This window comes from Typha angustifolia, chromosome 7 (genome assembly GCF_048772165.1).
Source record: "Typha angustifolia cultivar Huaian chromosome 7, ASM4877216v1, whole genome shotgun sequence".
NCBI lineage: Eukaryota > Viridiplantae > Streptophyta > Magnoliopsida > Poales > Typhaceae > Typha > Typha angustifolia.
Genome location: NC_133245.1, coordinates 10,622,632 through 10,636,678, shown reverse-complemented (window position 1 = coordinate 10,636,678; position 14,047 = coordinate 10,622,632). Strand labels below are relative to the sequence as shown.

At 36.2% G+C, this 14,047-nt stretch overlaps 1 protein-coding gene across 1 annotated transcript; it reads left to right on the top strand.

Annotated features, from left to right (window-relative positions):
• Nucleotides 1–1,734: 1,734 nt before the first annotated feature.
• Nucleotides 1,735–3,405, top strand: LOC140762554 (uncharacterized). The gene is made up of 2 exons (XM_073100430.1): nucleotides 1,735–2,583; nucleotides 3,286–3,405. The coding sequence occupies exons 1-2, from the start codon at nucleotides 1,735–1,737 to the stop codon at nucleotides 3,403–3,405; spliced, it is 969 nt and encodes a 322-aa protein (XP_072956531.1).
• Nucleotides 3,406–14,047: the final 10,642 nt, after the last annotated feature.

The window sequence follows — 14,047 nt, the reverse complement described above, 5'->3', positions numbered from 1 at the left end:
TTTATATAAATACCCCGTTGAACCACGGGAACTTTGTATGTATATACTTTAAAACCCTTATTATTTTTTCATAATATCCTTTTAAGTTAGCTAAAGTTAAACTTTGATTAGTTTAAATATAAAACAGATAAAATATCTTTATTCTAGTTTTCTTATATTTCTCTAGTTAAAATTCCTTTTTTTTCTAAAATTACTAAGATTTAGTTCTAAAAGTAATATGAAGTGTATCTATGCAAAATAACATATGTTTTAAAGAGTGTACATACAAATAAGAAATTTTTTAAGGGTATACAATAGGGTGAAAACAGGTAGGATAATATCCAATCCATCCCGATTTCGTATCCATCTGGAAAATTTCTATTAGATCCGGATTCAAATTTTATTTGAATAGATATTCAAATGTAGATATTTGTTTATCCTTAAATATATAAGTTAAATTGACTAGTATTTAATAAAATTATAAATTTTCTAGCTCTCTTTACCAGATTATTAGCTATAATTTTTTTTCATCTTCCTAATTCACACCCTACTAACAAATGGATTATTCAAATATTTGATCATTAATAAAAATGTAAAAAAATTATTAGTATATTGCATATTCCCAAAATTTGGATATATTTAAATTCATTTATTTTTCAAATATATCTAAATCTTCATCTTATTTGTACTTTACTCTAAGGTTTCGCTGGTATTCAATTTGTATCAAAATCCATTAATATTTGATTTATATCTGGATCGATTTAAGATCCAATCCATATTTCATTAATATCTATATCAGTAGTTTTTACCCTGATATAGTTTTAAATTTTACTATCTATCTAATACCTGAATTCATATTCAAAGCAAAAATATGAATTGAGATAAGAATTAGCCAATATTTATCTAATTTATTTTCACCCCTGGTATACACACAAAAAAAAACCCCCTAAATTTAACTGGATATTTTTAAGGCAAAAAAATAAAATAAAACATAAGAGTGGAATAATAAATATATATTAATGATAATAAAAGCGAAATGTAGAATGTCAAATAGAAATTTTCTAATACTTTTCAATGTATCGAAATGCTTTTTTAATATAATTATATTAAGATCTGATCCATATTTTGCCTTTTGTTGGCAAGGCAGTCAACAGTTTCAACTCCAAAGTGGATTGGAGTGTTTCTCTGATTATCCAGATTCCCTTTATGAGCATAATAATCTCAATGCTCACAACTTTTGTCAGTCTTGCCATTCAAGAAGATTTATGTATGGAATTTCATTGATCGACTATTGCATTGGTTTTCTACCTCTTAGTTTTTTTTATAATGCAACACAAGAAGTAAGTAGTGGATTTTTTTCATTTTTATCTTTTGAAACTTGAAAGCACAAAACTAGAAGGCCCAAGACGAATAAAGACTCACTGCCGGTCAAAATCTTCGCAGCATCCTCCTCAACTCTAAAACCAACATAGCCTTCATCTCTAAAACAAAGTGTAATGAAAGCAAAGCAAATGCCATCATAGAATCTCTCTCTTAGCAACAAATATGTGGTTAGCTCCAACGGTCTCTCAGGAGGCCTTTGATTACTATGGAACGACGTCACGAAGGTTGAGGTTTTAGAAACAAGTGATCATTTCATTTTTGCTAGATGTCAACCCAAGTTCTCACAGGACTCTTGGTGGGGTGTACCGAGATGTGCATGGTTTTGAAAATTCTCTTCTGTGGGCTCGAGTTGCCCATTTTTCTAATATGGCTATGGCTTCCCTCTGCTGTTGCCTCGGCGACTTCAACTCTATCCTAAACCTCTATGAGAAAGAGGGTGGCCTCCTTGGCACCTCGTCCAAAATGAAAGAATTTGCCAAGCATGTTAACGATGTTGGACTAATTAATTTGGGTTTTGCAGCGTTCACTTGGTCTAGTAGAAGACTAGGTAGGGGATTGATCTGCAAGAGGTTAGATCGCGCTCTAGCCTTGGCCTTGTGGTGCACCACTTTCCTGATGGCTCGTGTGCTCCACCCGCTAGCCGTTTCGAGTGATCATAACCCCATATTGCTGAGAACTAACTCATCGTCCTTCTCAGGGCGTCAATTTCATTTTGAGAACTGGTCGATGAGCATAGGTTCATTCTTCCCTTTCTACTCGAGAACTTGGGTGGACTCTTTCAATCGGGAATTTCCCATCTCAAACAACTTAGCTTCCTTCTCCAAACTTCTGAAAACATGGGCTCAAAACGGAGTTAGGGATCTTAGAAAGCAGCTTCATGCAGTGGAAGATGAATTGCTCATCCTCCAAGGGGGCAACAAAAATATCAAAAGCCAATTCCATAAACGTGCTCTAAGAGGTATCCATGAGGACCTTCTCATGAAAATAGAATTGTATTGGCACCAAATAGCTCACTCAAAGCATCTTGCATGGGGAGATTGGAATACTAGCTACTTCCACTCTCAAGCAACTATTCGTAAGAGATGCAAAAACATTAGTTCTCTAAATTTGGATAATGGCGATTGGATCTACGACGACAAATGTATCAAGGGAGCCTTCATCTCCCACTTCAAAGCTATTTTCAAGACTTCAAAACCATCATCGATTCATTCTGCAAGTCAGGTGGACTGGTCTCTCTTCCCTAAACTTTAACCCCTAGATAATACTGACCTTGCAGCTCCTCCTTTAGATGAAAGTATTACAACAACTCTTAAAACTTCAACCCCTTAATTGCCCGCTTCTTCCAGCTTATGTAGCCTAATATGAAATTTGGAGTTTGCGATAGCATCTGCAACTTCTTCACCATGGGGAAGATGGACAAGAACCTAAACAAAACAAATTTAGTTCTTATTAGTAAGTTTGATTCACAACTAACGTGAGTGAATTTGGGCCCATTAGCCTTTGCAATACCGTCTACAAGTTCATATCAAAGATCTTAGCTAATAGAATAAAGCCGTTGATGAACTCCCTTATTTTGGAACCGCAAACTACTTTTGTTCCGCGGCACTAGATCATCGACAATCAAGTTATGGCTCACAAAATCCTCAGCTTCTTAAAAACCTTTAGGAGCAAATGCGGTTCATTTATGCTCAAAGTCTAGTAAGTCCAATAAATATGCAGTAGATCCAATCCTCGCCTTTACCCTATAGGGTCCAAAATACCGAAAAGATAGCTTTTGGTTCATTATGTGCCTTACAGTGATCTGCTGATAATGTTGTGCCCGTATATATACCAAATCGCTCATAGCAAACTCACTCACGATGTCCTCGGTCATGTTTCATGCAGTTTTGAGCTACTATGAGATACTCCTTCAATGTTCTTAAGGTCTTATCCCTGTCGATCAATACTAAGTCCACCTCTGATCAGTCTGCTGCTGTTGCTCTGTCGTATGTCTGCAACGTCGACATCATCCATCCGTACACCGCCTCAAAAGGTGTCATCTGAATGGAATGATGGTATGCGGTGTTATAAGACCACTCTGCCTATGGAAGATAGCTCAACCACTCCTTTAGCTTCTCTACTATGACATATCTCAAATATTGCTCCAATCTATAATTAACAACCTCCATTTGGCCGTCAGTCTACGGATGATAGGCTGAACTAAGTGTCAATCGTATACCCTGTAATCTAAAAATTCTGACTAGAATTTGTTGATGATGACATGATCTCTATTGGAAACAATTATCCTTGGCGTCCCATGTAATTTAGCAATATCACGAATAAAAATTTCAGCAACCCCCTTTACTGAAAAAGGGTGTGCTAAGGTAGAAAAATGAGCATACTTGCTAAGACGATCCACTACTACTAACACTACAGAATATCCTCTAACTTCTGGAAGTCTCTCAATGAAATCTATAGATACATCCTTCCAAATCTGCTCTAGAATAAGAAGAGGTTAGAGTAGTCCAGCAAGTTTCGTGGCTTCGGTTTTGGCACATTAGAAAATTTGACATTCATTGATGTAGCGCCTCACTTCAGCCTTCATTCCTTGCCAAATGCAACTTTGGGACCGCCGCTTGTATGTTCTCAACACTCCTTCATGCCCAGCTGTAGGAGTGTTGCGGTTCTTGATTTAGGTGCATAGTGAAACTGCTTCAATTTGTATCAATTTCTATTTATATTTTAGGAAAATAAAATAGTTTCTAGTAGGTATGTTTGAACGCAAATGGACTGCGTTCGAACACTTGATTCGTGTTTGCACATACATAGGACACATTTGGGTCGTTCTAACACCCGATCTGGCATTTGCACATATAGAGAACACATTTTGGCCTTTCGAACATGATCACAGTGCGTTTGAATACATGATAGGAAAGTTGAATTGTAATAGGACTTATTTAGGGTTAAGTTGAGTTGTAGTAGGACTTGTTTAGGGTTAAGTTGAGTTGTAGTAGGACTTGTTTAGGGTTAAGTTAAGTTGAGTTGTCGTAGGACTTGCTTAGGGTTAAGTTGAGTTGTAGTAGGATTTGTTACTCTATTTTAGGAATATAAAACTCTGTAATTAGTATCTCATTATGTTGTCGTTGGAGTTGAAGTTGTCAAGAGCAATGATGATGTGTTCATTTGCTCCACTATCAACATATCATGATTGTTCATCTCGAGCAGACAAATGTGCCACCTTGGAAGGCAATTTTGAAGGTGGAATCCACCCTTGGAATGTGAAATCCATCTATATGTAGCAACCTAATGAAGAGTTATTGGGCCCACTTGCATAAGAGTAGTTAATCAAATCCTCGTCGTCGACAGATTCTCCAATTGTTGTGAGTTGATTGGCAATCTCCTTGCCACCTTAAAGGCTTTAATGTTTACTTGAGAGTTTGGATTTGTCATTTGAGATTTGCAACATGGCTTTTGGATTGAGAAGTGAATCGAGCAGCAAGAGCATTCCATACCAACTGAGCCATTTTTAGATCATAAACTATCCCTAGTATCCCTTCCGTAAGGGTGGCATTTGTCTTTATACTCTGAACAAAGAATTATATTTGAAAGCTAGACACAGCTAGACACAACTAGACACAGCTACAGAGATCAAATGACTAAAGTGAGTCGAAAGCTTTGATACCATAAAAGAATTTGAGTATAGAATAAGGTCATTTACTCTTTCTTTGTATATTCATATACAATATAATTAATTACATAGAGCAGTCTAATTATAGAAATTTAAGATTGCCCATGTCTATCAGAATCATGTGTATTGTGTTTTTCTCTACAAGATAGACTCAACAAGTCTACAAGAGTAGGCGCACTATTAATTAGTGTGGAGACCCTGTCACTAAATGGGAGTTGGTAGCATATCGCTAATTAGACCTTGTTGATTGACTTGTTCTTGAAATTCATTGAATCAATTTTACCACGAAAATGAGTGTTATCTTACCTCAAAAAAATTACTAGTAAATAAGTATATGCCCTAAGTGAGTGGTAAAAAAAGGCTCCTATATAAACCCTAGAACTCCTTAGGGTTTAGGACAATATAATAAGCTCAGTCTTGGTCTTCCAAAAGATCTAGCTATGAATTCCTTGTTGCCTATACTAAACTTTCTCTCATTGGTTCTATTGCTACTCCCAATTCTCTCGAGTGTTACGTTGGCAACACTTGATTCACAAGGAAGAGCCATTCTCCAATGGAGATCCAGCCTTAAAATCCATGAAACCATAGACTCATAGAATATTAAGACTAGTCCATGCAATTGCATCACATTTGCAGTAGTACTACTGTTCATGGAAGGGAGAGCATGATCACCGCGCTATACCTGCCGAAGATTGGTCTAGTAGGGACACTTGATGACATCAACTTCTCAGTATTGGCGACGTTAACAAATCTCAATTTTACCCTCAACCAACTGGATGGATCCATTCCACCTGCCGTTGCTGCTCTTTCTAAGCTCGCCTCTCTTGATCTCTTTGTCAACCAACTTAGCGGAATTATTCCTTCAGAGATTGGCTGTCTTCCAGTGCTCAACACCTTATATTTCTATGAGAACTAGATAAGTGGCTCTATACCCTCGTCACTCGGTAACTTAAGCAAACTTATAAACTTAGACTTGTATCGAAATAATCTTTTAAGTCTTATCTCGAAGGAACTAGGAGGCCCGCAGAATCTATTAAGCTCATCCTTGACTTCTAATTTCTTGAGTTGCCTCATACCACATGAAATAGGATATCTCTCCAAACAATAGCATATTCAATACCTTCTAGTCTGGGAAACTTGACCAAACTCACTGTGTTATATATTTCAGGTAAGAAGCTTTTTAGTTCCATTCCTCATGAAGTAGGACATTTATCCAACCTAAATGTATTATCTTTATCTAGCAATAGCATAGCAGGTCTAATACCTTCAAGTCTAGGAAACTTGACCAAGCTCACTACCTTATACATTGGGTAATATGCTCTCTGGTTCTATTGCTCATGAAATATGACCTCTCTCCAACCTGAATATGTTAGCTTTGTCCAACAACAGCATAGCAGGTCCAATACCTTCGAGTCTAGGGTAATAAGCTCTCTAGTTCCATTCCACCATCATTTGTTAATTTGGCAAACCTCTATTATCTATCACTATTAGACAATCAATGAGTGGTCCTTTACCGAAGGAAATGAATAGTATCACAAACTTAATTTTTTTTTAACTTATCTAGAAATAATTTCTTTGGTGACTTATCATCGGATGTGTGCAAAAGAGGCCTGCTTTAGTATTTTGTTGCTTTGGACAACAATTTTGGAGGACCCATAACAAGAAGCTTGATAAATTACACAAGTTTAGTCCGAGTTCGACTAGAAAGAAATCAATTCTTGGGAGATATAGCTAACTTGGGAGTGTACCCCAATCTGATATATATGGATTTGAGTTCCAACAAGCTCTTTAGTAAGCATCTTTAATAACATTGTAATTGGACCGATGCCCTAATCTTTTGACACTTATCTCAATTAGGGTGATTTATTGTCAAATAATATACAAGTAGAGATTTTGAGGGAATAAATATGAGTAAGAACTTCCTTTCTCGAGTGATACCATAATAACTTGAAACTTTAACCTATCTAATGATTATGGACCAATCTGCTAACAAACTACCTAATCTTTCGTTGCTGGACTTTTCCAGACTCAAATTTATTGGTCGAATACTAGACATGTTCCTTCGATCATGCCACCCTTCCTTCATTATTTCCTTCAACTCTATTAGAATGTAAAATATAAAAATTATCATTTTTTAAATACTTAAATTTTTAGAATAGCTATTCAGTTAATATGATCTTTAAGTCTTGAGTTCAAATCCTACCAAATCTATATGTTGTTTAAAAAAATATTAAACCTCCACTAATTTGAGTTGAATACACTTCTTAGGAATATCAAAATATTTAAAGTCCATAAGTGAAGGAAAATGTTAGAATATAAAATATAATAACTACTGTTCTTTAAAAGTTTAAGCTTTTAGAATTGTTGGTGAGTCAACAAATTCTACTTCTTGCTAGTATGGAATCTTTGTTTCTCATGAGCAATCTTATAGTTGATATTATACCTTTATTCTTCTGTGCTATAAACTTTTTGAAACTCCTCGACTTATCGAGTAATGAATTATCAGGAGAGCTTCCTCAATGTTGGTGGGACATGGATCTTCTACTGTTGATAAATTTGAAGAGCAATAATCTTTTTGGGAGGATCTCGAGCTCAATGAGCACCACCAACCATCCTCTTCAATTGCTGCACTTGGATAATACTAGTTTTACAGGAGAGTTTCCTTTAGTACTAAGATCTTGTAAAAGTTTAACTATTTTAGATCTTGGGGAGAACATGTTATAAGGCAAGATCCCAACATGGATAGGCAATAGCTTTCCATCATTGAAAATCCTTCGCTTACAATCTAATATGTTTGATGGTAGCATTCTTCCACAGTTATCATGTCTTGGATCGCTGCAACTTCTGGACTTTGCAAATAATAATTTTACGGGAAACATACCACATAGTTTCAAGCAACTTGCTTCCATGGCTATAAGACAGCAGAAGGTGAAATATATAATGCTTCTAGTTTTCATTATACATATAGTGTCCATGTAATGTGGAAAAGTTTAGATTATTCATTCGGAAACACACTTTCACTTATGACGAGTATCGATCTATCAAATAATCTTCTCTTTGAAGAGATTTCTATAGAGTTTACAAACCTTTCAGGTTTGTTCATCCTAAAGTTATCGATGAATCATCTAAGTGAAATCCCAATATCAATTGGTCCTTTGAAGTGGTTAGAATCCCTTGATTTGTCAAACAACTATCTCTTTGATGCAATTCCTCCTAGTATCTCTAACCAAACTGAAAAAACCCTTAGACACACGTATGTATCTAAACACTAGGCAATGATATCGTTCGTTCGCTTAAGTAAAAGTTCGAAGAAATATTAAGAACGAAAGCACAGATGAACGCTAAGATTTTAACGTGGAAAAACCCAAAACGAGAAAAAAAAATACGGATCCAAACTCGGATCAAAACCAATCACTATGATAGTAGCAGTTACAAGACTGACTCACAAAACAACCCGTCGATCCAAATGACTTTGTTCCTCTCAGTCTTGATCGCTAGAACCCACGATTCATTGCTTCTTGTGATTGAAGTCCAATCTCAATAGCCCTCGAGATTGATCTTTCGTCTAGATAGCCCTTAAGACGAAAGATTAAATTTTTATAAATGAGTAGAAGCTTGTTCGTTGAAGAACCAATGTAGCCTCAAGAAGTCTCCTTCAATAATGCTACTTCAACTACTCTAGAGATAGGGCATCACAATCCTTATATATGATCTTCATGATAGAGCCAAATCCGAGTCTTATCCGTATTCACGAAAATCCAATAAATTGCAAACTTCATAGGTGCATTCGAACGCGGTCCGGGTGCATTTGAACGGCCTGACTTAATCTCAGGTGCGTTCGAATGTAACAGCTTGAATTCTTCAGATTGCGTTTGAACGCGTTTGTGAACGCAACTCTCGGTCTGTGTGAACACAGTATCCGCATTCGAACGTATTTGTGAACGTGGCTCTCTGTCTGTGTGAACGTAGTACCCGCGTTCGAACGCGGTGCGTGAACGCGTTTGTGAACATGGTGTGAACTCAACAGCTTTTCTCCACTAATCTTGCAATTCTTCAAACCAGAGATATTCTAGACTTGTGTAAAGCTCATATACATGTTAAAATACACTTAGAATATTTTGTACACAATTGCCAACAAATAAAAACCTAACACAAACAACTCTTGATTATTTGAATCTATCAAAAAAATAATCTATGGGGAAGGATACCATCTAGAAGTCAATTGTAAACCTTTAGCAACCTAAGTTATATTAGTAACGATGGACTATGTGGGCTTCCCTTGACCAACAATTGTTCAACCGATGCAGTTTGTGCGCAACCGTCAAGTAAAGGCAACGGAACTGGAGACATGGTATTGGCTATTTTTCCGAATCCTATTTTTTATGAAATCATGGAGATTTGCATATATTTCATTCATCGACAATATGCAAGTTGAGATCTCCAAAAAATTGAAAATCATGTAATGAGTACTTGAGAATTAGTCACCTGTTCAAATATCGATATGGAATGCAAGGATTGATAATGTACCACTGTACCATGACTTTTTATGATTATCTTGTATGTTTGCATGTCTCTCTCATTGAAGAAGAAGAAGAAGAAGAAGAAGAAGAAGAAGAAGAAGAAGAAGAAGAAGAAACTTCCTTGTGTCTCATGAACCATTATCATAATATAGGTGAGTGTTTGACACAGATTACTTTTTATTATAACATAACCTTAACTTGTATATAGGGGTGGCAATGAATCAACCACAAGCTAGTTGGGCTTTGCTCGAATGCGAGAGAATTAATACAGATTAATGTAGAGACATGATATTAAGCAAATTGTCCAATATAACAAAGGTGATTAATAAATATGGACTTTGTGATTTACTATAAATTAACAATAATGATATGAATGATAATTTAAGATAAATTATTTTAATTACGTTTAATAATGCGTCAGGCATTGATATAGCTATGCTAGCCCTACCTGACTATTAAAGCAAAAAATTCTCAATTAGACCTATCCAAGCCTAGAGCGGATGTCAGTAGGATTATTTAATTATATCGTGATAGGAATGTGGCGCTCATGTTTTAATGTCTTCATATCAAGGTGGACTCTTCATACCATGTGAGGATATCTCATGAAGTAGTTATAACCCATTGTCTAGAAAGCGATGTAAGGCAAGTCAAATAACGCCCCCGCCCGGCACGGGCACGTACACGCCCACGCGTCCACATGGCGCACGCGACAGGTCGGGTGGGGCTCGTCACGCACATATACTCTCATGTGCATATATAATCATGATATCATCAAATAAAACCTGTTAACCTATCCATGATCACATAATCCATCACCAAATACATCATACTGTCAACCAAATAAACTTGTTAACATATGAATATCCAAGTCCATAATAATATACACTAGACCACTACATAATCTGATAGGGCCCACATAGGCCACAACAAACCATCAAGATACAACTAAACAACTGATACATGAGTGCTATAAAATCCGACATATACTATACAAATCATCATTAGATACAATAAGGTACAAATATAACAAACAACGATACAACTCAATGTTTGGTTAAACTATCTTCTATACCATCTCGCATCAATAGCTCACCTCATCATCATTCTAAAATATCTTCTCAAGATATCTTAGGTCGCTATCACGTACCACAAATCTGAGGGTTTAGAAAAGAAATGAAGAGAGTTATGAGCAAAATGCTCAGTGAATAGACCTTACCCTGAATCAGTGATGCCAAATAGAGAGTAAATCATGTACTGAATAATATAAATCAGAAAGAGTATCATGTCATGAATGAGTATATGAATGTATCATCAATAATATATAAATAAAAAGTAGATAACATGTCATAACTGATAAAAGTATATATAATCCTCGACCATGAGTAAACAAATCTCCGTATTATACTATCATCATAACTCTCTCTCAAATATGACACATGATGCATGCCGACCATGACCACGTTATGATATCAAATGCAATCATATATGATGAATATTGACTACTCGATAATCAGGTAATCAAATGATAATGAAATTATATTCATTTCTCAACATCATAATCATCACCGACATCTCAGTATAATATCATCATACTAGACCACTATGCACAGTCAACACCCGGTACCCGGTCTTAACATCATGCCCGAAGGCTCCGAGCATACTCTGCCATCCGCAAGGAGTATCTCAAAATATAACCATACCCTGCCATCCGCTAAGGGTATCAATATCCATCCAGACCGGGCACATCACATAGTTGATAGAAACCTCGTGAGGATAACTCGCCACATATGCCCTAGCGAACGGCATGTGTCCGATTGTCTGTGCGCACAGACTCAACTGACCTCGGACATGGGCCACGAGATATCGCATATCAACGACCATAATCATCACTCCAGGCACTCCTAACCCTGGCGCCTACTTGGGTATCCCCACGCTTTCTATCAACTATCCTATCAATCACATTTCATGCTTTCCTTCTAAATGCCAGATCACATGTATATATCCAGTACGATAACAAGTCAATGCATAATAGGAATGTAGGTGGAATAGGAATTAAGAGAAAAATAATACAATGCAATCTCCAACTATATAGTCAATACATGCATACTCCTACTAGTCTATCACATGCACACTCATGCTAGAGATCATCTCGGTATAAAATCAGAATAGTATAATCATCTCCAATCATCTCTATATATCACCAATGTATTCATATCCCAAATCAGCCTAATCAAATGCATGATAAAGTATGCTCAACTGAAATCATCTCTAAATAAAGTCATATAATCATGCTGGAGGCCAAAACATGTATGTACATAATATATAATATAACCTAATTTGAGAAAGGGATCTAGGGGATAAGACTACTCATCCTGATCAGAAGATACAAACCACGTATCCCTTACATCCGCCCATCAACCGTGTGACACTTCTCACTAGCAAGGTCCACGGGGTCTTAAATAAGAGGTTCGGGATTTGAAAATGTTTAAGTAACATAAAGTTAGTTGTTTATCCCATTATAATATGTTCAAGTAAAATATGATGATTTATTAGATTTTAAAATTTTTACTTAATTTTATAATTGGCTAGATTTTTATTATAAATAAAATATAAATATAGATAAAAAAACTAATTATAATTAAATTATATTTTGATTAATTAGGGACTATATAGTCATTATTTTATTTGTTACAAAATAATAATGTATAGTAAATTAATAGAATTACTTAAAATGTATATCATAAGAATATTAGAATATAAATCTAGTAATTATAATTTACAAATTTATCTATTAATCTAATATACATATAAGTAAATAAATAAACAAATAAATATAAGTATTACCTATATTTATGTGTAATAGTTTATAACTTAATTAATCATCAATAAACTTTAATTATAATAATCATAATGATGAATATGTATTATTATTAAAATAAATAATGTCTAAATCTATTTGTATTAATTAAGACAGAAATACCTAAATAAATAAATAATAAAATTAAAAGGATAAAGGATCTCTACTACAGTGCTGGGCTCGAGCCTAGCACTAGCCTGCTACAATGCTGGGCCGAGCCCAGCAGTATTGCAGAAAATAAGAAGAGGAGAAGCAGCTGAGGAAGAAGAAGAAGAAAGGAAGAAGAAAGAAGGAAGAAGAAGAAGAAAAGAGAAGAGAAGAAGAGAAGAAAGAGAGGAGGGGAGGGAACTGCGGAATCGGGTCGGCGGGGAGGGCACCGGCCGCTGCTGGCCAGCCAGCGGCCGGCCTCTCGCCGACGGCTCGGTTCCGACGTGCCCGAGCTCGGGTGTGAGCGAGAGAGAGAGAGAGAGAGAGAGAGAGAGGAAGAGAGAGAAAGAGAGAGGGAGATAAAGGAGCTCACCGAAGCTCGCGGAGGTGGCGGCGGCGATAGGCCGGCCTCGATGTGAGAGAGAGAGAGAGAGAGAGAGAGGTTTAAAGAGAGAGAGACCAAACGAGAGAGAGAGAGATTTTAAAGAGAGAGAGGGAAGGCGGTGGCTGCGGCGGCGCTGAGGCCCGTCGCTGCCAGATGGCCACAGCCAGTTGGCTGCGGCGATGCGAGGGGGGGTGCGTGGCACCTCCCCCACGCAGCCCCACTGCATGGGCACGAGGCCGGTCACACTATGGTTAGCCACGTCGTGCCCATGTAAAGATTTTTTTTTTTTTTGGGATTGGATTGTTACAAGTAATGCAATGAATGCAATTTCTTACCTTATGATATCATTGCATCCATATAATACATGTGCATATATTTTCTTACTATTAGTAATGCATGTCGTGCATGTTAATTTTATTTAATGTTTAGTAAGATTACTCATGTTATGGTTTCTATGCATATCTATTAGGTAAGCTAGATGGCTTGTAGCCATTGCATGGGCATTAGGATTTGTCTATGGTTATGTATTTTGGTGCTTGTTGTTGCCTATGATATTATAGACTTTTTTGTTTTATATTATTTATGAAAATATGAGATTTTCTCCTATTTATTGTATTAAAATATTGACCAATAGGTCACGGGGACATTATGTAGGTTTAGAGCATGTGTATTCAGTGGCAAGTGTTACAATCGTTGGTAGTAGCTTTTAATAAAGTGAAGTGTAAAGTGAAGTTATAAATTAACGAACTTTAATAAAATGATTCTTTTTCCATTTTCTTCTAGTAAGTAAACACTCCCTAAACCGTGGGAAACCAACACATATTGGTGGAGTGAAATAAATGCTAAAAGAGAAAGACAAAGAGAAAGATGTAGCCAGAAAGAGAATGATGCCATACTTTAAAAAAAATGAAAAGAACTAGAAAGATGTCCACCAATAAAGCTCACCTAATTCTAAATTGACCCAAGAGGACTTGTATTTAACAGGTCTATGCCAATGTTTCCTTTAAAATCATCCATTAGAATTCAATTCACCAAATAACTTCGGATCTAAGAATCAATGAATCGAGATTGTTTGACTCATTGAATTGTTATGTTAGGAGTTCATCTCG